General features: G+C 46.8%; 3 protein-coding genes across 7 annotated transcripts; 1 reads left to right on the plus strand and 2 right to left on the minus strand.

Annotated features, from left to right (window-relative positions):
* Positions 1 to 178: 178 nt before the first annotated feature.
* On the minus strand, positions 179 to 1,713 carry LOC131108641 (hydroxycarboxylic acid receptor 2-like). The gene has a single exon (XM_058059831.1). It carries the CDS (start codon positions 1,626 to 1,628, stop codon positions 579 to 581), a length of 1,050 nt encoding a protein of 349 aa, XP_057915814.1. The 5' UTR covers positions 1,629 to 1,713; the 3' UTR covers positions 179 to 578.
* An 80-nt stretch (positions 1,714 to 1,793) lies between these two features.
* Positions 1,794 to 5,074, minus strand: denr (density-regulated protein). Of its 4 annotated transcripts, XR_009120499.1 has the most exons (9): positions 4,895 to 5,073; positions 4,316 to 4,422; positions 3,764 to 3,783; positions 3,596 to 3,681; positions 3,416 to 3,504; positions 2,527 to 2,643; positions 2,289 to 2,428; positions 2,050 to 2,159; positions 1,794 to 1,948 (listed from the first exon to the last, which is right to left on the minus strand). XR_009120499.1 is itself a non-coding variant. In XM_058059853.1 (8 exons), the coding sequence occupies exons 2-8, from the start codon at positions 4,410 to 4,412 to the stop codon at positions 2,115 to 2,117; spliced, it is 594 nt and encodes a 197-aa protein (XP_057915836.1). In that variant the 5' UTR covers positions 4,413 to 4,422; positions 4,900 to 5,074; the 3' UTR covers positions 1,794 to 2,114. The 4 variants fall into 4 exon arrangements, 3 of the variants coding, with proteins under 3 accessions (XP_057915836.1, XP_057915826.1, XP_057915846.1); XM_058059853.1 differs by having other exon boundaries at positions 1,794 to 2,159; positions 4,900 to 5,074; XM_058059843.1 differs by having other exon boundaries at positions 1,794 to 2,159.
* A 200-nt stretch (positions 5,075 to 5,274) lies between these two features.
* On the plus strand, positions 5,275 to 20,515 carry LOC131110206 (huntingtin-interacting protein 1-related protein-like). 2 transcript variants are annotated; one of them, XM_058063064.1, is made up of 35 exons: positions 5,275 to 5,417; positions 6,126 to 6,268; positions 6,906 to 6,994; positions 8,153 to 8,216; positions 8,288 to 8,430; positions 8,499 to 8,555; positions 9,637 to 9,717; positions 9,786 to 9,862; positions 9,940 to 10,001; positions 10,078 to 10,218; positions 10,291 to 10,348; positions 10,414 to 10,489; positions 11,319 to 11,444; positions 11,507 to 11,632; positions 11,728 to 11,911; positions 11,981 to 12,069; positions 12,147 to 12,263; positions 13,367 to 13,468; positions 14,728 to 14,910; positions 14,981 to 15,091; positions 15,891 to 16,085; positions 16,160 to 16,307; positions 17,549 to 17,635; positions 17,714 to 17,821; positions 17,902 to 18,038; positions 18,098 to 18,208; positions 18,291 to 18,349; positions 18,419 to 18,449; positions 18,525 to 18,587; positions 18,691 to 18,791; positions 18,869 to 18,974; positions 19,046 to 19,169; positions 19,242 to 19,303; positions 19,651 to 20,232; positions 20,300 to 20,515. In XM_058063064.1, exons 1-35 carry the CDS (start codon positions 5,311 to 5,313, stop codon positions 20,333 to 20,335), a joined length of 4,086 nt encoding a protein of 1,361 aa, XP_057919047.1. In that variant the 5' UTR covers positions 5,275 to 5,310; the 3' UTR covers positions 20,336 to 20,515. The 2 variants fall into 2 exon arrangements, with proteins under 2 accessions (XP_057919047.1, XP_057919056.1); XM_058063073.1 differs by having other exon boundaries at positions 5,288 to 5,417; positions 6,129 to 6,268.
* The last annotated feature ends 583 nt before the right edge of the window (positions 20,516 to 21,098 follow it).

Genomic DNA, 21,098 nt, shown 5'->3' on the forward strand with positions numbered 1-21,098 from the left:
AATGTAAATGCCACAAATTTATACCTGGTGCGTTGGATTTTATTTCAAAATGGAGACGTCAATATACGGACATTAGAGGAACACAAATGGCACACATACTTCTAAACACACGACCTGCCTATAGGTACATACATTACATATTAAAACATTGTAATTTTGACTTGTTCTAAGTGCTAACTTTAAGATTCAGTAAATTATTTCTGTATAAGATAATGTAATTGCTAACAGTTCAATGTAAAACAAGCAATTATTCACTGGCATCATTTTCCATGCTATTTGGGTTATTTTTTTACCAAGCAGAAACTAACATTGTAACTACTATTTTATTAACTGTATTGTTTATATTGTAATGAGTAGCCACACAGTATTGCAGCAGATTCTGTGGTTATCGTCACATTTCTCCTATTTGCCATTCCTGTTTTAAAAAAGGACATGCTAAAACTCCAAATGATGCCATTTTAGCAGATGTTCCACTTTCAGAAATGTTCACAATGAATAAATCCCTGCCACTGTTAAACAAAAAGCACTTTTCCTGCAAATGTAGCAAGCTAAAAACAAGCTTTTCACCAAAATGAGCTTTACAATCTTTGACCTTCAATGGAAGAAACTCCGCTTCCAGACTGATGCAGCTGGTCCTGGTCGCCTTTCTTGTGCAGTACTTTGTTGAGGAGCTTGCTCAGAGTGCCGCTGAAGGCCGGGCTGGAGAAGTAGTAGACGACGGGGTTGAGCACGCTGTTGAAGTAGGTGAAGCACACAGAGGTGTAGAAGGCCAGGTTGGATTCCTCAAAGTGTCGGCACTCGTCATAGCGCATCTTGAGCACCCACACGGCCACGCGTGATATTGTGCTGGGGAAGAAGCAGGTGATGAAGATCAAGGCCACGGCCAGGACAAAGCGTACAGCCCGCTTGATCTTTCCCTTCTTGTCCACCAAGATGCGACTCTTCAGCTGCCAGGTGATCCTGACGGTGCAGAAGGCCACAATGGTGGAGGGCAAGAAGAACTGCAGCACATAGAAGGCGTTGTGCCAAGTGGAGAGCGGGCTGAAGCCCATGCAGATGTTGAAGCTCTCGCACTGGGTACGGTTGCCCGAGTGGAAGAAGTGCTGCTCTGCCAGGAGGTAGCCCGTGGCCAGAAAGATGAGACCCCACAGGCCCACAGAGACCCAGAGTGCGTAGGCCAGACCCATGCGGTTGATGCGGTTTCTCGGGTGCACGATCTTCAAGTAGCGATCCACGGCCACGGCAGTGAGGAAAAAGATGCCTGCCGCCCGGTTGGCAGCGAGCAGGAAGAGAAGCACGCGGCACAGGGCGTCACCATGGAGCCAGTGCTTCCCACGCCAGTAGTAGTCGGCCCGGAAGGGCAGGCAGAAGAGCACCACTGAGTCGGCCACGGCCAGGTGAGTCAGGTACACGGAGTTGGGCTTCCACTCGTCCATGTGGAAGATAAACATCCACAAAGCCACAAAGTTCCCCATCAGGCCGAAGATGAACTCTACCACCAGGATCGGCGGCAAAACCCTGTCCAGGATGGGAGCCTCGAAGGCGCAACACCGGTCCCAGCGGCTGAGGTTCATGCTGAGCAGATGATGTCTCATGCAAACAAGCTGCTGCATTAGCGGCCACAACATCTGTGCAACGTTATCTATTGGGAAGTCGTATTGACTCAGAGGAGCTTAAAAAAACAAACCTTCACCATAAAACTGTTATGGCGGCGAGCAGGCTGACTCATGGGGGTTGAGTGCTGAAAAACAAATAACCGGCAGCCAATTAAGTTGGAAAGCAAGCAACAACAGTTCAGTACAGGTGAACCCTGAAAAGAAATCCTTTAATGTGTTGAAGAACAGAGCATAAATGGAGCAAGTGGACACGGTGAGGGTGAAATGTGTTAGTTTGACTCTACTCAGGAGAGGCTTCATGTTACCTTTGGCAAACCAGAGAGCGAGAGAGGCTAGAAAATTTAAAAAAAAAAAAATCAAGTTGAGCGGCCAGGTGTGCAGCGTTTTATGTACAGTCAAAATAAAATTAGGTATAAAATGACGTCATGTGTACATTTGGCCATGTTGTCGCTGTTTCCACGTCACATCCATTCTCAGTAAAAGTGCACATTTGGTCTTTCACTTCTTCACCTCGCCCAGGTCGTCGATGCTGTCGTCATCCACCTGAAGGACACATGGGTCACATGTTACTTTCTCTGCATCAAGTACTTTCGTGTGACTATGGTGGCGACAATGGCATGTCAATCCAGCAAGGCATCTCCAAATATTCTTAAAAAAAAAACAAACACTGACCTCGGGCCACTTCTCTTGAATGACGTCGATGATGTCGTCTGTGAAATCTCCCTGAATGATTATTTCATCCTCGGCCGTGACGGAGGCACCGCAAGAGAACTTCTGCGCAAAGAAGCGCTGAGCCTCCTTGAGGTCGATATCTACAAAAGCCACCAGATGGGAGCGGGACATGTTTACATTTACAGTCACATGCTAAAATAAAAGCAGCATCGTCATTCGGACAAGCGCCGATGCTTACCGAACGTTGCCAGGCCGCACACCCGTGTGACGTATTTCTTCTTGGCTCGCGGGATCTTTGCTATCGTGACTTTCTGAGGCACCGTCTTCTTCTTCTGTTTGATCTGACCCCGCCCCCCTTCACAGGAAACATTGCATTAGCATCAACTGTCAGGGAGAGTGGTACAGTGACCTTCCTCCAGCAGAGGATGCTATTTATTCCGGCCCCCACTCACCACTCACTAAACAGGCTACCAATCAAGCTAACATGAATGGCATCACAAATGCTGATTTTTAAAAAAGACCTAGACGCTGAGGTCGGGCCCTTTGTATTGAGATGTGGACTCCTATAGAGCAGCTACACACAATAACCTGCACAGAAAGCTTTCTACATCTTCCAGAATCGGCACCTATTCCAGCTGGATTTCCAAAATGCTCTGTTTATATTTATTCCACCCACAGCCTGCCTCTGTGATTGGTCACACTCCCAAGGGCTCCGGACTACTTCTGGACTACTGCCGAAGCCCACTTTCTAATTTAGTGGGTATAGGAGTTGATAATTGAAACCTTCGTAGAGCAACTTGAAAAGACTGGTAACATTGGCGTGACTGGTGTGGTGGAGCTGAGGCGAACTGTGATGTGAGGACGCTGCGTCCACCTCCCTGCCTGAGGAGGAGCACTCATTTCAGACAGCGGTGCCTCATTTGAGGCACCACTGGAGCCATGGAGCTCAGAAGCCAGGGGTGTTTGCCAAGTACAGACAATCTGGGCACACATCAGTAGTGGAAATGAGGTCATTAAACCACTGACTGTGGTGAAAAAGGCCATATAATATAAAAAATTATATAATATATGTAAGTGGAGCCAGTGTAACTTTGCAATTATGTTGCAAAGTTAACATATTCACGTACCTCTCTTCTGTTTCTTCTTCTCTTCCTCCTCACCAACAGGGGGCGCATCTCCAGCGTCGGGATCCTGTTTGGGCGCTTTTGCTGCCGGGCCCGTTGGACGAAAGGACAATGCAAACTATTCAAAACAAGGTTTCTTTATGGGGCCTCCTGATTCATGCCAAACAAACTTGGTGACACTCACCGAGCGTCATCCTGGCAAAGACATCCGGGAAGTTCTTCTCAAGCCATTGCCTACACTTTGCCGGCTCGGGCATGTACTCGCAGTACTGCATGCAAGCAATGGATTACAATGCCGATCAAAGTCCATGCAGTAATGTTCCAAAAATACATGAAAAGGGTCGAACTTACCTCTGTAGGCAGAGAGCACACTAGGGGGAACAACAGGAACTTGTTAACATCATTAATTCATCTGTGGCGACAATCTTGCAGATTGCAGTCCTGTGGGAAACTATGATCAGTGGTCCCCAACCTTTTAAGCACACAGACCAGCTTGTTTCTATCCAACTTTTTACCAAATTCATACATTTTGTTTTCGTCGGCAAAGCGCTCCTTCGTAACAAGTACCTTCCCCCGAGCTCACTTGTAACAAACATTCACAGTTGTATGACATCCTCTTCAGCAGTGTACTACATCAATGGTGGCTTACCACCCCACTTGGTCCTGCCAGTCCACTTCTGGAGGACCACAGTTGCGCTCAGTCGCTGGGTCATTTAAATAAAGAGTTTGGCTTTTGAACAATTTGCGTTCAAAAAAAGAATCATAAAAAGGAATGGCTCTGCATTATATTTGTCTCATGACGTATCTCCATTCTTGTGTATGTGATGCTTATATAGTGACTGGTGGTTGGGGACCCCTGATTGCAAAAATATATCGTAGTACATAGAATGATATAATAAATACCTCCACAATAAAGCACTTTCAATGGGTACTTTGAATCAGGGTCGACAGCTGTCTCTTGCTCTGTTCTGCTTTCTGAATCCATCTCAGTAGTAGCCATAACAATTTGTCTGGAAAATACGTAAAACATTCAAAGCATTCAGTTCAAGAATTCCATTGCGTTGTAGTAAACACCCACAGTCAATAAAATGAATGAATTATTGTGTTCAAATTGTCATAGAACATATTGGCTGATAGATTTAAATAATCTAATAGAGAATTCAAGTTTATCATTAGCTTTCTTGGTAGCATCAGCAGCCAGTGAATTAGCTTAAAAGCTGGCTAACTCATGCGGCTGTGGCACACCGGCTGAAGCTACTAAATGACACGATTTAGAATCTATTTACAAAGAAGAGTTGCTAAAGGTACCGGCATTATCACTAAGATGATGGTTAAACTATCGCCAGAGTGTCATCTTCTTTCATCATGTTAATGTTGAGTCACACAGCTGTCACCGTTAGCATTTCGGCTTAGTGGCCGTTAGCTTAGCATCAAGCTTCAATAACTGAGGAAGAACATGTTTGTTTAAGTAAAGCTACATACCCCACCAATTATTCTTTAAAAATGCTTTCTTCCAGACAGCAATGCAGGCATCATTGACATGGATGTATGCTTCAGAAAGTCATTCTTTGTAGGCTTGTGGATGTTTTATTTAGCGTACTTTGCGCACGCCTCGCAGCTCTTCTTGCTCGTTTGAGTGATTGGAGAAATGTGGCAAAAACAAGTCCTGACTGACATTAACGCCCCCTGGTGCTTTGGAGAACAACAACAGCAACAGAAGATTTGCAATGACGCTGTATAAAATGATTTCAGTTTATTGTAAAACACGTTTTTTGGTGGTACACATTTATCAGCTTGTATGTTAACATTTTGTACATTAATTAATGTATTTTTTTATATATGTTTTGCAGTTTTACAAAATAATACCAGTAAAGGGTTGGAGTTAGAAGGGCAGAATAATGTCTGTAACGCCAGAGGGAGACAGAGACGTTCCTAAAGATCCGTGTCAGGAATGCTCACTTTCTGTCTGCGCTCTTTATTTTGGAATGCTGCACTTCTTGCTCGGGTAAGATTCAGTCGCGTGATTGTGGACATGTATAGCTGTTAGCAGTTAGCAGCCAAACACTACCGTGTGTGTTCGCCAGAGCTTTTTTCTCTATGATTTTTGTTGTCAATTCATTTGTTTCTCTTTAGGAAAGAGATTCTCAATTAGAAAAAAAAATCGATAATTGCAACTGTGTCAGTAATGAGAATCCAGACATTAGTTAGCCTACTAGCAGTAGCGCCTTTGTTTACATCCGCCCCCCCAAAAAACTTCACTAGACTTTTAACATGCTAAAGTAAGATAAGCTAGGCTAAGATAACCCATTGGCGCCAGCGTCTTTTAAATGTACATCATGTGCACAATTATGCTAATTAGACGATTGCATCATCTGCCGACTTCTGGACACCCAATGGCTACTTTTCTTACTGAAAAGTTAGCAATAGTGGCACTGGGCTTTTAACACACTAAGCTAAGCTAACTGACCACTGCTTTGTTTTAGCTAGCGGCGGAGGTCAATTCAAGCAAATCCCCTTCAGCTTTGTAGCAATAAAATAATTTCATAATGAACCTATGAGTACAGTGTTTGGTACTTTGTGTGTTGGTAGCTACATTAGACTATGTGAGCTTTAGCTGCGCAAGTTAGCTTGATATCCCAATCAATAATATCCAGTATAATAGTAATGTCATTTTTTTCAGCGTGGAGAATTTTTGCCTGACTTTTTACTCCAGCAGTTGTCCGATGAGCCTCAGTGGGGCTTCCCCCATCGGACCCGGCCCCCATTTTGGAGAACCAGGGGATCAGGATCCCAGACTGCCAGAAATGCCAGATGCCCCACCCCTGCCATCACCACAACCTGAGAACATCTCCACAGGTGTGTTTTCATGTGCAAAATCTTCCTCCTCCTGTATGTGTAGTTTGGCTGTATCCCAGCTTCAGGGCGGGGAAAACCCCACCCAAGGTTTGAAGCAGGGGAGAGGGAGAGCGGGGTGGGGGTTGTGGGGGTCCTGACACTGGCTGAGCTACCCTTTTGGGTGTAATCATCACATTTTAACGTCCTCTTTACTCAAGCAAGTGTGGAGCACCTTTAAAGCACCTCTGCGTTTCCCGTAGCCCCACAAATACATTTGGACCGCCAGCGGAACATTTAGCATAATATCATGGGAGCGGGCTGCAGAGATTGTATTTTCAAAGAGCAGAATACATGTGTGTGAGGTGTCAAACCAGTTTTGCAGGCTTGGTTTGTGTTTCCTTGTTCAGTCGTACCAGTTTGACTGCCTTCACATTCGCCATCTTCAACCCTTTCTTGGCTTTTTTTCATTCATTTCTTCTGTTGCGCTTGATTGTGAAGGCTGAATATGTTCAATATGCTCAATATGTTTCAAAGCTGAGGATCGTGAATTTTTATGCTCTGAAGGCCGCATGACTTGACTGGAAAAAAGGGCTTCTTCCGTGTAGGACCAGTGAGTGTGTGTGTCTGTGTGTATCTGTGTGTGTGCAACTCATTTCAGGCAGCAAGATGAGTAAAACCAAGAACAAGACCGAGAACAAGACGGAAAAAGCTTTAGCGGCTGAGAAGGAGCAATTTGGGAAACAACAGGTAAGCAGTTTTATTTTCTTATTCTAGCACCTAAACTGGGATAGGCTCCAGCATACCAGCGACCCTATTGGCATAGAAAATAGATGGATGTCATGTTTGGTGACATCACTGACATATACAGCCAATTAATTGATGAAACAGCACTTTTTGGGCTTAAATTCACTTAAATATAAATGTATGGGCCGCACGGTTGAACAGTGGTTAGCATGTTGGCCACACAAAAGACCTGGGTTCGATTTTTCACCGGTTTCCTCCCTCATTCCAAAAACACGCTAGGTTAATTGGCGACTCCAAATTGTCCATATATGTGAGTGTGGATGGTTGTTTGTCTATATGTGCCCTGTGATTGGCTGGCGACCAGTCAGCTGGGATAGGCTCCAGCACACCCCCACCATGCTAGTGAGGATAAGCGGCATAGAAAATGGATGGATGGATGTCATGTTTGGTCGCATCATTGACATATACAGCCAATTAATTGATGAAACAGCACTTTTTGGGCTTAAATTCACTTAAATATAAATGTATGGGCCGCACGGTGGACGAGTGGTTAGTATGTTGGCCACACAGAACACCTGGGTTCGATTCTTCACCGGTTTCCTCTCTCATTCCAATAACATGCTAGGTTAATTGGCAACTCCAAATTGTCCATATATGTGAGTGTGGATGGTTGTTTGTCTATATGTGCCCTGTGATTGGCTGGCGACCAGTCAGCTGGGATAGGCTCCAGCACACCCCCACCACTCTAGTGAGGATAAGCGGCATAGAAAATGGATGGATGAATGTATGGCCACATCATAGACTGACAATTGACTGGTCAAATTCAGGGCTGCATGGCGGTCGAGTGGTTCGCGCACAGGCCTCACAGCGAGGAGACCCGAGTTCAATTCCACCTTCGGCCATCTCTGTGTGGAGTTTGCATGTTATCCCCGTGCATGCGTGGGTTTTCTCCGGGTACTCCGGTTTTCTCCCACATTCCAAAAACATCCTAGGTAAATTGGTGACTCCAAATTGTCCATAGGTATGACTGTGAGTGTGAATGGTTGTTTGTCTATGTATGCCCTGTGATTGGCTGGCCACCAGTCCAGGGTGTACCCCGCCTCTTGCCCAAGACAACTGGGATAGGCACTCATCATGGTCATTTGACTTTGTTTTTTTCAGCTGCAGAACATCAGCAAGTCTCTCACCTCAGCTGAAACGCCCCCCAAGTCCAAATACGTGCGCAGTATCCTTTTCCTTTTCTGGGGTGTGAGAGGCGGCGCGGTGCTCCAAGTATCCTTGACAGCCGTGATAAAGATATCCTCCTGGGGACGCACAAGGAGGGCGGGGCCGCCACCTTCTGGTCATACACCCTCAACCTGCCTCTGTCCAGCAACGCCATCGTCAGCTGGAAGTTCTGCTACGTGCTGCACAAGGTCCTCAGGGATGGCCATCGCAATGTAAGCGTCCCCACGCGATGTTCCCACTCTGGTGTTGTCCTCCCTAAACTTTGCTGTGTCCACCGCAGTCAGTCCGAGACTCACACAGACACTGCCGCAACGTCAAGGATATGGGGGCGCTGTGGGTGAGTATCATCACCAAACCTTCTTCCTGTGTACGTTCTTCTCACACACAAGAGAGGACAGTGCTTTGCATCTTCTTCTTTTGGGGAAAAACAATATCATTCCTCATCATGTCACTCACTTAGCATGTGTCGCTAGGCAGAATTCATGCAACACTATCATTTCAACCTTTAAAAAAAAAACTTTCAAGCTCACCATGGAGATTTAGAGGAAACTTTTGCAGAGTGGACAGGGAGAGTCGGCAGGAAAAGTTGAGCAGAAAAACACGGGAACACAGTGAACAAGACACACCTTCCTTTATTTCCTGTATTATTGCAATTGAATCAATACTATTACTGCGAGTAAGGCTTTATTTTCATCCAAGTGTGTGACTATAGGAGTGCTACGTCATGTCTAGAGGGCTCTAATTGTCTTAAAGTGTACTTAGAAGGTTGTAAACAGGTTATTTTTTTCTACTATATTGGGTAATAGGATTGTAAATGTGACTGTAGGGGTGTTATTTAATGTCTAGAAGGCTCTAATAATGTTAAAAAGTGGATTTAGAAGGTTGTAAACGGGTTTTCTTTCATATTGTATCTACTACATTGGGTAATAGGAGTCTAAAGGTGACTGTAGGGGTGTTATTTAATGTCTAGAAGGCTCTAATAATGTTTAAAAGTGGATTTAGAAGGTTATAAGCAGGTTTTCTTTCATATTGTATCCACTATATTGGGTAATAGGAGTCTAAAGGTGATTGTAGGGGTGTTATTTCATGTCTAGAGGGCTCTAATCATGTAAGACAGCGTATATGGAAGGTGGATGGTCAGGTCTGGAAGCAATTAAACTGTCAAATTTATTTAAAAAAAATGATAAAAGAATATGACCCTGTAGAGTGCAGAATACAATAGAAATGTGGGACGTCACCAACACAGAATAGAAGGCAAAGGAGTCAATAAGATAACAGTTATAAATAAAATAAATAGTAGTAGTAGTAGTATATAAATAACAGTTTTATTTATTTTATATTGATTAATAAGACAACATTTTCCATGCAGTTTGAAGTACACATAAAATGTGTTTTGTTTTATGAATGATTTCCTGCAGGGCAACCTGCACGATCGCTACGGCCACATCGTGGCCTTGTCCGCCAAGTTCCTGTGCCTCAAGATGGAGTTTCACGCCAAGGCAAGACAACACTCCTCCCTTGTGCTTTGCAGCGCTAGTGACTCCCCTCATGACTTCTCTATCTGCAGCACAAGGTGATTCCTGGCAACCTGGAGGCCTCGGACGAGACGCTGGAGAGAGAAGCAGGAAGTGACATGAACAAAGTGTAAATCCTATTCTGTGTATGTGTAAGACTAAAGTGAGTGTTCTTGCATTGGAGCTGAGTTATGATACGCTATGCAGGCTGGACATGACGCAGGAGCTGTTGGATTACTTTGAAGCCGCACTCAAGATGGCCGAAACAGGTTGAACTCATTGTCGTCGTTTCCATCAAAGCTACTTTCCCAACACTTTTAATCAAGTCTCGGTTCTCCTCCAAAGTTTTCCGTCAGCTGGATACCAACGGAGCCAAACCCAACACGCCGGCCGGTCAGTGTCGACTGCTGCCTCTCATCCCGCTCGTCCCGGACTGCAGCTTCCTATACCACTTCTGCGTGTGCTTGCTCTTCAAGCTGCACAGCCGTGAGTGACGCACAAACACGCCCAAACACCCAAACACAAAATATGTACGCGGGCATCTTCTCTGACTCGCAGGCATTGCGGCGGATGTCCTCCTCGGACACAGAGAGAGATTCCGGGAACTGTTTAACAGGTAAAAGCTGATTTTTTTTTCAACATACTGTGATGTACGTGCTCATGTTTTCCTTTCCTCTCGAGCCTCAAAGAGTTCTTCAACAGAGCCAGAGAGATGGAGTTCTTTAAAAGAATCATCCAGATCCCAGATCTCCCAGATGTGAGTAACAGGGTTCCGCATGGTTTGACCTATCTCAACTTCATTCATTCATTTTCATTTTATCCTCATGAGGGTCGCAGGTGGGCTGGAGCCTATCCCAGCTGTCTTCGGGCGAGAGGCGGGGTACACCCTGGACTGGTGGCCAGCCAATCACAGGGCACATATAGACAAACAACCATTCACACTCACATTCATACCTATGGACAATTTGGAGTGGCCAATTAACCTAGCATGTTTTTGGAATGTGGGAGGAAACCGGAGTACCCGGAGAAAACCCACGCATGCACGGGGAGAACATGCAAACTCCACACAGAAATGGCCGAGGGTGGAATCGAACTCGGGTCTCCTAGCTGTGTGGCCTGTGCGCTAACCACTCGCTCACCGTGCAAATCAACTTGATAAAAAAAAATACTGTATAATATTTTTAATGACCCTGTGATTGGCTGGCCACCAGTCCAGGGTGTACCCCGCCTCAGGGTGTACCCCAGCCCAGCTGGGATAGGCTCCAGCACCCCCCGCGACCCTCATGAGGAAAAAGAGGTAGAAAATGAATGAATGAATGAATGAATATTTTTAATGGGATGTGGGTGTCTGTCCCTGAATGTTCTGAACTCCTTTTTCCATGCCAACGCTGTGCTGAGCCGAGTAATGCTGGGAGGGTTTGTGACACGGCACAACTGACATCATGTTGTGCTTCTTTAGACAGCAAACAGCAGGAAAGCAATTAATTAATGAAATGAATTTTTTTCATGAAGAGAATTTGATCAAATCTGTTTATCATGGAATGACAAGCACCCCTCACTCTTTCGCTTTTTTTCCCCTGACAAAGGCTCCTCCAAACTTTCTCCGCGCTGCCGCCTTGGCCGAGTACAAGAAGCCGGTGGTGGTGATGTCCAACGAGGATCGTTTTGAAGACGAAGAGGAGCCGCCATCAGAGTTGAAGGACTCGCAAATGGTGCGCTTGTTTGTCAGAGTTCTTGTCTTTTGTGAGCTTCGACCGTCTTCTTCTCCTGGCAGCACTCCCTGCACAGCCAGATGGCGCTGCCCGATGTGGACCAGTGGGAGCAGCAGGGGACAGAGAACCAGATTCTCAAGAGAGAACTTGACGTCCTCAAACCAGAACTTGAGCTCATTAAATCTGAGGTAAGTCAGGATTGTTTAAAAAAAAAAAAAAAAAAGAGTGGATTTAAACCAGAGCCCTGGTGTACGCCGCAGTAGATGACACATTGCGTCTGCAGGCTCAGAGGTGTGTCACCGAGCTGCGGGGCCAAGTGAACCACCTGGAGGCGGAGGTGGAGGAGCAGCGCACCCACAAGCAGATGGCCCAAGTGGAGAACGAGCACCTGCGTATGGAAGTGGAGGCGTTGCGGAGCGCCAACGTGGCGAACGTTGGTGCTCAGCTGGGATTCAAGGAGGCGGACAGTAAGCGCAGCAGGTTGTCTGTTTTCGTTGGAGAGAGGCTGACGCGGGGTCCTACTAACTGGGGGGCAGGTCGAGCGCAGGCGGCCGAGCATCGATTCACTCAGCTGAAGGAGAAACACGCCGAGCTGGTGACCAGCCACGCCGACCTCATGAAGAAGGTGCCTTTTCTCTTGCTTAGCTTCAATGCGGAAAAACACAATGAAACATCCATGGATTTGTGTGTGTGTGTGTGTAGAACGCAGACACGGTGAAGCAGCTGGCCCACACCAAACAGGACCAGGACAGCTTGTGGCGAGCCAAGCAGAACCTGGAAAGCGAGCTGCAAAGTCTGCGTCAGGAGAAAATGAACTCGGTGAGGAATCTTCCGCTTTGCTAACTTCTTCCCGGCAATGCACAGATGGACGTACTTATAGGTTATCACATGGTTTGTCTGGTATCAGGCCAGGTATCATGCCCCCAAGTGTCACTACTTGCAAATATTATGTCAATATCCACGTATACGTGGACTCAAATATTCCAATTGCATTTGGTTTATTTGCTCAAACGGAAAGAATTTAACCTTTGTATACGCCTGATACTGGCACCCCCAAGTGTCAGTATCAGATACTGCGCACGCGGGGGCATGATACTGGGCCTGATACCAGACAAACCATGTGATGATCTTATTATCACATACTGCCCGTGAAACAACCAATCAGAGAACAGTACAGTACACTAGGCTTAGAGCCTAGTGCTTCTCCAGTCACCAAAAAACCCAAACTTGATGAATGGAACTTTAATTGTCAGACATTGATAAGATAAGACTGTTGATAAAATATTATTGTTGAAATATTTTTGCAATTATTGTGTTTACACTGTTTAGATATAATACATGTAATAAACTGAAAATTTTCTGGAAACAAAATGGTCTTTTTTTTTCTGTTTATTACATGTATTATATCTAAACAGTGTAAACACAATAATTGCAAAAAATATTTCAACAATAATATTTTATCAACAGTCTTATCTTATCAATGTCTGACAATTAAAGTTCCATTCATCAAGTTTGGGCAGCAAAACAAACGCTGTGTGTTCACGCTCGTGCGCTGTTCTCTGATTGGTTGTTTCATGGGCACGATACCAGAGCAGCGCGCTCTGAGTGGACAGCTACGGGGGCTGATACTGGACATGGTTAAACTCTATATTTTATCAGTATCACTACCCTGGGCTTTGACACAGTATCATTTTGGCCTTTTCCCGTATCATTCATGGTCTGTTTCTAGGGTACAGGGCCAATTAATACTGTAGTATGTGATAATTCTTATTAGCATGGAAGCTATTCCATCCACTACATTCAACATTTTCTTGACGTTTCTGATGTACTGGCTTTTGATACCTTGAGCGATATTGCCGTGGCTAATAACTTCAAAGATCAAAGAAGATCAGTTTAAGTGTGTTCGTTTTGCTTTCTGTCAGACCGCTCAGCAGCAGAACGAGCTGGACCGCCTGAACAAGGAGCTCCTGGAGCAAAGAGCACAAATGGCACATCTTCGCAGCTCCCTGGAGAACAAAGAGATGGTCAGTCAAACATCAGCGATGCTCGCACGTTCACGATAACTAACATGCCGGAGCTGTGATGATGCCAGGGGTTGGAAACCTCTTTGTGGTAGACCATTTCATACCCATATATGGCACATACTGTAGGACAGTGATTTTCAACCACTGTGCAGTGAGGAATTATCCAATATCACTTTTCATAATTAACATTCATTAATCATCATTTGGGCGGCACGGCGGTCTAGTGGTTAGCGCGCAGACCTCACAGCTAGGAGACCAGGGTTCAATTCCACCCTCGGCCATCTCTGTGTGGAGTTTGCATGTTCTCCCCGTGCATGCGTGGGTTTTCTCCGGGTACTCCGGTTTCCTCCCACATTCCAAAAACATGCTAGGTTAATTGGCCACTCCAAATTGTCCATAGGTATGAATGTGAGTGTGAATGGTTGTTTGTCTATATGTGCCCTATGATTGACTCGCCACCAGTCCAGGGTGTACCCCCGCCTCTCGCCCAAAGACAGCTGGGATAGGCTCCAGCAACCCCCGCAACCCTCGTGAGGAAAAAGCGGTAGAAAATGAATGAATGAATGAATGAATTTGATCCTTTCCTGGTTAAATTTATCATATCGCATGCTCAGATGACGTAACACGCAGCTCCAGACGTTCTTCAGTTTTAAAAATGGAGGCCAGCAATCGGCACTGGACTGCTACGGAAAGTTTGTTTTTGATCCAAACTAAATTTCAAGACCGGACAAACGAAAAACTGGCAATACAGAGTTATTCCAACAAGTGAAAAAACAACTCGGGGAAGTCGGTATCACGTGATATTGGTGTTTACGTTTTACTGGGCATACCCCGTTGACTATTCTGGTTGATTATAGCGATGCATGTAGACAAGAGATTGGAATATTCCTTTCCATGTATACCATTGTTTCCGGAAAAGTCGTTCGGAAAGAGAAAAACTCCTCATGTAAACATGGCTACTGTCGAGTGTCTGTGGTGTAAAGACTGGCAGAGCAATGTAATATCGGTCCGTGTGGCAACACCTAGCTCGTTCCTCCTATAGACTTAGTGATGTTTTTCAATGTAAAAAAAAAACGTGCCGTGGCTTAAAAAATGCTGTATGATGCTATTCAAATAGCAACCATTCTATAGCGTCTACCAACCATACCACTCAACGCTTCCATGTCTTCACGGTAGATCCATACTGTATGAATCCTACATTATTCTTTAAAAATCAGATGCCACGCTTTTCAAGTTCAGGCTGTTCCTACGTCCTACAGGAGGGATCCCAGGCCAGCAGCAGCCTCCTGGCGCTGCAGGCGGAACGCGACACGCTGCTCCGCTCATCCAGAGACCGAGATGCCGAGCTGTCAGCGCTGACGCAGCGGCAGAACGCCGCCGACCTGGACCGGGACCGCCTCAACCGGGAGCTGGAGTCCCTCAGAGCTCAGCTGCAGCAGCAGGTGAGGAGTGTTGCTAGCGTGCTGCAAAGATCAGGTGCTTCACATGCTCAACTTGTCTTGCCGTCCGCAGCTCAACATCAACGCCCAGCAGAAGGCAGAGATCGACAGGCTGCGTCGCGAGTTGGATACGACCCGAGCTGAGCTGAGCCGCGTGAACGGCATCCTGCAAAGCAAAGAACTGGTACTAGTATATTATATTATTCACATTATTCTCCTGAAATTATTAGTTTTTTTGTCATTGGATTCCAACTTGGGGCGGCACGATGGATGAGTGGTTAGCGCGCAGACCTCATAGCTAGGAGACCAGGGTTCAATTCCACCCTCGGCCATCTCTGTGTGGAGTTTGCATGTTTTCCCCGTGCATGCGTGGGTTTTCTCCGGGTACTCCGGTTTCCTCCCACATTCCAAAAACATGCTAGGTTAATTGGCCACTCCAAATTGTCCATAGGTATGAATGTGAGTGTGAATGGTTGTTTGTCTATATTTGCCCTGTTATTGGCTGGTGACCAGCCTATGAATAATGAATGGATTTGTCTTGTAATATTTTTACATTCATTCATTTTCTACTGCTTATCCTCACGAGGGTCGCAGGGGGTGCTGGAGCCTATCCCAGCTGTCTTTGGGCGAGAGGCGGGGTACACCCTGGACTGGTGGCCAGCCAATCACAGGGCACATATAGACAAACAACCATTCACACTCACATTCATACCTATGGACAATTTGGAGTGGCCAATTAACCTAGCATGTTTTTGGAATGTGGGAGGAAACCGGAGTACCCGGAAAAAACCCACGCATGCACGGGGAGAACATGCAAACTCCACACAGAGATGGCCGAGGGTGGAATCGAACTCGGGTCTCTTAGCTGTGAGGTCTGCGCGCTAACCACTTGGCGCCGTGCAGCCGTAATATTTTTACAATTACTCCTTTTTCAGTTGTATTGAGTTGTATTAGAATGTCTAATGTGTGTTGTCGTCTTCCAGAGCGGCACCCAACTGAGCACCTCGTTGGCGGGTCTGCAGGCGGAGAGGGACTCCCTGATGCGGTCGGTCCGTGAACAGGAGGCAGAGCTCAACAGCCTCCGGCAGCAGGCGCAGCTCCAGCAGAGTTCTCTGGAACAGGAGAGGCAGCGCAGCAGCATGGAGCTGGGAAACCTGCACGCTCGGCTGCAGCAACAGGTGGAGCATCGACCTCTCGGAGGCCGCGTCACGCCGTATGACGACTGACGTGTGCGCGTGCGTGTGTAACACAGGCCTGTCGGGAAGGGGAACTGTCTCACAAACTGCAAGAGGAGCAGTTCTGTCTGCTGCAGTGCGCCGTGGTGGAGGCGGAAGGTATCATCCTGGATGCTGTGGCCAAGCTGGACGACCCCATCCATGTCCGTTGCATCAGCTCGCCAGGTACGCCCACCTCAGTGTATACGTACATAGTACATGTGTTTGTAAGCATTGGATATGGTAATGGTAATGGTAATGGTTTAATTTCATTTGAACATGCATCAGATTACAATTGAGTGCATCCCATAATCAGTTCCCAGTTCCACATGTCCAAAAGGAGTAGGAAGAAGCAAAGCTTATTAAATCCTACCCCTCCATCTGGTACTTTTACAATCAGTAACTGTTACATTTGTTCACTTCCTGCTTTCCATAATACAGTATTTTTTATTATTTATTTATTTTTTATTTTTTTTTAATAATGAACCTCGTACCGAAGTACAAGGTGATATGAGCATCCAATGCCATAATGTGTACCATAGTAAGTGTCAATATAGTGATATATATAGCACATCATGACTGGTTCAAGACTCTTCATCCTTGTATTTAGCAAACATTTATTTATGTGGGCGGCACGGCGGTCGAGTGCGCAGACCTCACAGCTAGGAGACCAGGGTTCAATTCCACCTTCGGCCATCTCTGTGTGGAGTTTGCATGTTCTCCCCGTGCATGCGTGGGTTTTCTCCGGGTACTCCGGTTTCCTCCCACATTCCAAAAACATGCTAGGTTAATTGGTGACTCCAAATTGTCCATAGGTATGAATGTGAGTGTGAATGGTTGTTTGTCTATATGTGCCCTGTGATTGGCTGGCCACCAGTCCAGGGTGTACCTGGACTGTACCTCGACCAAAGACAGCTGGGATAGACTCCAGCACCCCCACGACCCCTGTGAGGATAAGTGGTAGAAAATGAATGAATGAATTAACCTAGCATGTTTTTGGAATGTGGGAGGAAACCGGAGTACCCTGAGAAAACCCACGCATGCACAGGGAGAACATGCAAACTCCACACATAGATGGCAGAGGGTGGAGAAAGACAAAATAAGAAGCCAAAAAGTTACCACTTCCACGCAAAATAGGAGAAGTACTCAGTCATTCATTCATTTTCTACCGCTTATCCTCACGAGGGTCATGGGGGGACCCGGGGAGCCTATCCCAGCTGTCTGCGGGCGAGAGGCGGGAGAAAACCCACGCATGCGTGTACCTGGACTGTACCTTGCCCAAAGACAGCTGGGATAGGCTCCAGCACCCCTGTGACCTTCGTGAGGAAAAAGCAGTTGAAAATGAATGAATGAATAAATATTTATGCATGTCTGGTTGATATGTTGAGCTTCTAAGTGACTCATTTGTTCGTATTTCTGTCTGTCAGATTATTTGGTGAACCGTGCTGAGATCACGCTGGGCTCAGTGGACAAAATGCAGCAGAGCCATGTGCTCTATTTGGGAAACAGGAATGGTGCGTGTCCATGCGTTCGTGTAAACCGTGCCAACCAGCTGATCAACACACGACTTCTTCACGATGTTCCTCTTCCAGACGCCAGCGCTTTGCTGAGGGCCGTCACTCAGTTCTCCCACCTGGCGGCCGACACCATTGTGAACGGCGGCGCCACCTCCCACTCCGCTCCCACCGACCAGGCAGACCGTAAGTTCCGTAACCGCGGCATCGCTCCCGGTTGAGCTAGCGTCAGCAAGTGCAGGGAGGTGTGTGTTGTACTCCCGCAGGTTTGACTGACAGCTGTCGGGACTGTGCCAACCAATGCCTTCAGTTCTTGAAGGATTTGAAGCTGCAGGCCACCTTGCAGAAGGCCGACCCCACCGCCGTACGCTACGCCGTCCAGCGCATCCTGGCTCTGGGACAGGTAGGGGTATGCACATGCATGAAAGAGGACAGATCTTGAGCAGGAGCGCTGCTGTGCAGGAGCTGCGTCCAAAGGGGCAGGATGTCCTGAAGGAGGAGCTGGGAGACCTGGTGGACAAGGAGATGATGGCCACGTCCACCGCCATCGAGGAGGCAGTGCTGCGTATGGACGTGAGGCACACGGCACCCAGCGGATGCCATCGTGCTGAAAAAAGGTTCTTTCATGAAACCGTCATGTCTTCCTGTTTCACAGGAGATCCTGTCGCAGGCCAGGAGAGACACCAGCGGATTGAAGCTGGAGGTCAACCAGAGGTGAGAAGACATCAACACATTTATTTTGCTTCCTTGTTCCTCACATTGACTCCGTCGCCTCCCTCGCAGCATCTTGGGATCCTGCTCCGATCTGATGAAGGTATAGCTGAGAAACACTTGGGGGATTTCTCTTGGCAGTTTTTTGGAGCATGTCAGGTAATCTATGTGTCCTCAGGCCGTGCACATGCTCGTCACCGCCGCCACCGATCTACAGAAAGACATCGTGGAAGGCGGGAGGGTGGGTTTTGTAAAACATACCAGCATAATATACAGTATCATAACATAGCATAGCATAATATATCATAATACACCCCCCCCCCCCGACACATATACACACACAGGGAGCCGCTTCTGTTACGGAATTCTATGCCAAGAACTCACGCTGGACTGAAGGCCTGATCTCGGCGTCCAAGGCGGTGGGCTGGGGCGCCACTGAGCTGCTGTGAGACCCTTAGCGTCTTTCATTGCTAACATTTCACCTGGCGCGCGCTTCTAACGTCAAAACCACCACGCCCTCAGGGAGTCTGCCGACCGGGTGGTGGGCGACGTGGGGACGTACGAGGAGCTCATCGCTTGTTCCCACGAGATCGCCGCCAGCACGGCTCAGTTGGTGGCGGCCTCCAAGGTGCGAACGCGGCACAGACTCAGCATGGACACGGAAGCGCGGCTCGCTAAGATCGTCTTCTTTTCTCTCAGGTGAAGGCGGAGCGCGGCAACAGGAAGCTGTCCACGCTGCAACAGGCCTCGCGCCACGTCAACGACATGGCCGCCGTGGTCGTCACCTCCACCAAGCACGGACAGCAGCAAATCTCAGACCAAGGTATTCAGGAACAGCCTCATTATCCAATACATGGATGTATGTATCGTATGTTTACCTGGATGTCCTTCCAAGGAGCCATGGACTTCTCTGGAATGTCGCTGATCAAGCTGAAAAAAGAAGAAATGGAAGCTCAGGTTAGTTAGGTGGTCCTGGACTGCCGGGTAAAGGGTCACGCATGCTGTGTAGCTCTGTAGCTCGGCATGACTGAAGAGCAGAATGGATAGAAATAGCATTAGCAGCATGCTAGCTTGTCACCAACACATCAGCAAAACATAGCCATCTCATTGATCTTATTCCTGATGAATCGAACAGGAACACCATCAAATTAAAAGCATTAAGAAACGACGATGTGTTGATTAGTGATCCTATGTTGGCCACATTTTGACCCTGCAACAGATTAATCCACTTCACATTGTTTTCCTATGGAAACTTGCCATTCTTTCAAGAAATCAACAAGAAATGAACTGATGTTTGCTTTCAGGTGAAGGTTCTGCAGCTGGAAAGTCAGCTGGAGCAGGAGCGTGTCCGCCTGGGCGAGCTAAGGAGGCGCCACTACGACCTGGGCGCCCCAGAGGACAACGGGCTGGATGGAGATGACAGCTTCCCCCCGCCACCTCCGCCCACATTGCTGGACCCCAGCGCCTTCTCTCCCACGCAGGCTGCCCCTCAGACCTTTGCATCCACCAACCCCTTCGCACCCGCTGCTGTGCCATCTTTACCCCCGCCGCAGACGTACTCAACCACCCAGACATACACGCCACCTCAGTCATACACGCCGTCACATCCCTACACGCCGTCACATCCCCACACGCCGTCACATCCCTACACGCCGCCACAGTCCTACACGCCAAATCCCAGCCAGAATTACATCCCACCTCCGTCCTTCTCATCCTCTCAACCTTCCTCACTGGTGTCCAGCCTCTCCCCGCAGCCACCGCCGCCCCAGCCGCCGCGTGCCACCACGCCCAGCACGGAGTCAAAGAGCTCAGAACCCGGAAAACTCAACTTGAACTTTAGGAAGCCCAGCATCTTCTCCAAATCTGGAAACCTGTTTAAGAACGCGGTAAGGTCACCTTCAATAAATAACCAACACAACCCCGAATGATTACATGTTTTTGCTTCCATTGCAGTTCAAGCGAGGGGAAGCCGGGAACGGGGAATCTTGAGGCCGCACCGTTGGAACATAGTAACATGATTTATTTCTAGGAATCCTTCACTCATTCTCACTTGATTTTGTTCCCACTCTCCAAAACAAAGAAGCAACGTTATCATGAGACTCTGTCGCCATCTAGCGTTTGGGTGTGGAAGCTGCACAGCACAATCACATAAAGGCACTTTGCTTCATATTTCTGCACTATTTAACTTTGTATTTTTGTACACTATGGAATTGTGCAATTAGGGGGTAACCTTGAAGGTTGTAAGATTAAAATCGGATAAAACAGCAGTACAAAACGGTTGATGTTGATGGCAAAAGCAGAGATGGATACAATATGCTACAATATGCTTTATTAGGTGACCATGTTAGGATTTCACCATGACAAAAGGCATAAATAAAACGTCATATTACAAATGAATGCTTAAATTCCAGCTTTTCCTCCCACATAAATTATCAGTCAAATGTTAAGGCACACTTCCTCTTCCTATTGAATTGGAAGGTGTCTCCAAACTTTTGACTTTGGTCTCATAAAAGTAACTGTGACTTTATAACTGTGACTTCATAAAACTCAAATGTGTTCTTATAAAGTTAGAACTTCGATCAACATTTTTTTCACAAAATATATAGGATTTATTTCAGAAAAGTTTATATTTTTTTCTTGTATTATGGCTATAGTTTAATTTCCAAATGACAATATTATTAAGGTATTTTCTTTCAATAGTGTTTTAGTCATCTACATGACTAATAGTCTTGGGGCTGATGTGGAAATAGTT

Source organism: Doryrhamphus excisus, chromosome 2, assembly GCF_030265055.1.
Source record: "Doryrhamphus excisus isolate RoL2022-K1 chromosome 2, RoL_Dexc_1.0, whole genome shotgun sequence".
NCBI classification, from domain to species: domain Eukaryota; kingdom Metazoa; phylum Chordata; class Actinopteri; order Syngnathiformes; family Syngnathidae; genus Doryrhamphus; species Doryrhamphus excisus.

Excerpts from the sequence above, each read along its gene's own strand:
- LOC131110206 (XM_058063064.1), top strand. The coding sequence starts at position 5,311 with ATGTCTGTAACGCCAGAGGGAGACAGAGACGTTCCTAAAGATCCGTGT. Across the intron at positions 10,002-10,077 it reads ACTCAAGATGGCCGAAACAG|TTTTCCGTCAGCTGGATACC; the intron begins GTTGAACTCATT and ends TCTCCTCCAAAG. Across the intron at positions 20,233-20,299 it reads GAAACCTGTTTAAGAACGCG|TTCAAGCGAGGGGAAGCCGG; the intron begins GTAAGGTCACCT and ends CTTCCATTGCAG.
- LOC131108641 (XM_058059831.1), bottom strand. The coding sequence starts at position 1,628 with ATGTTGTGGCCGCTAATGCAGCAGCTTGTTTGCATGAGACATCATCTG.
- denr (XM_058059853.1), bottom strand. The coding sequence starts at position 4,412 with ATGGCTACTACTGAGATGGATTCAGAAAGCAGAACAGAGCAAGAGACA. Across the intron at positions 3,784-4,315 it reads GAAAGTGCTTTATTGTGGAG|TGTGCTCTCTGCCTACAGAG; the intron begins GTATTTATTATA and ends TGTTCCCCCTAG. Across the intron at positions 2,644-3,415 it reads GAAGAAGAAACAGAAGAGAG|GGGGGCGGGGTCAGATCAAA; the intron begins GTACGTGAATAT and ends TTTCCTGTGAAG.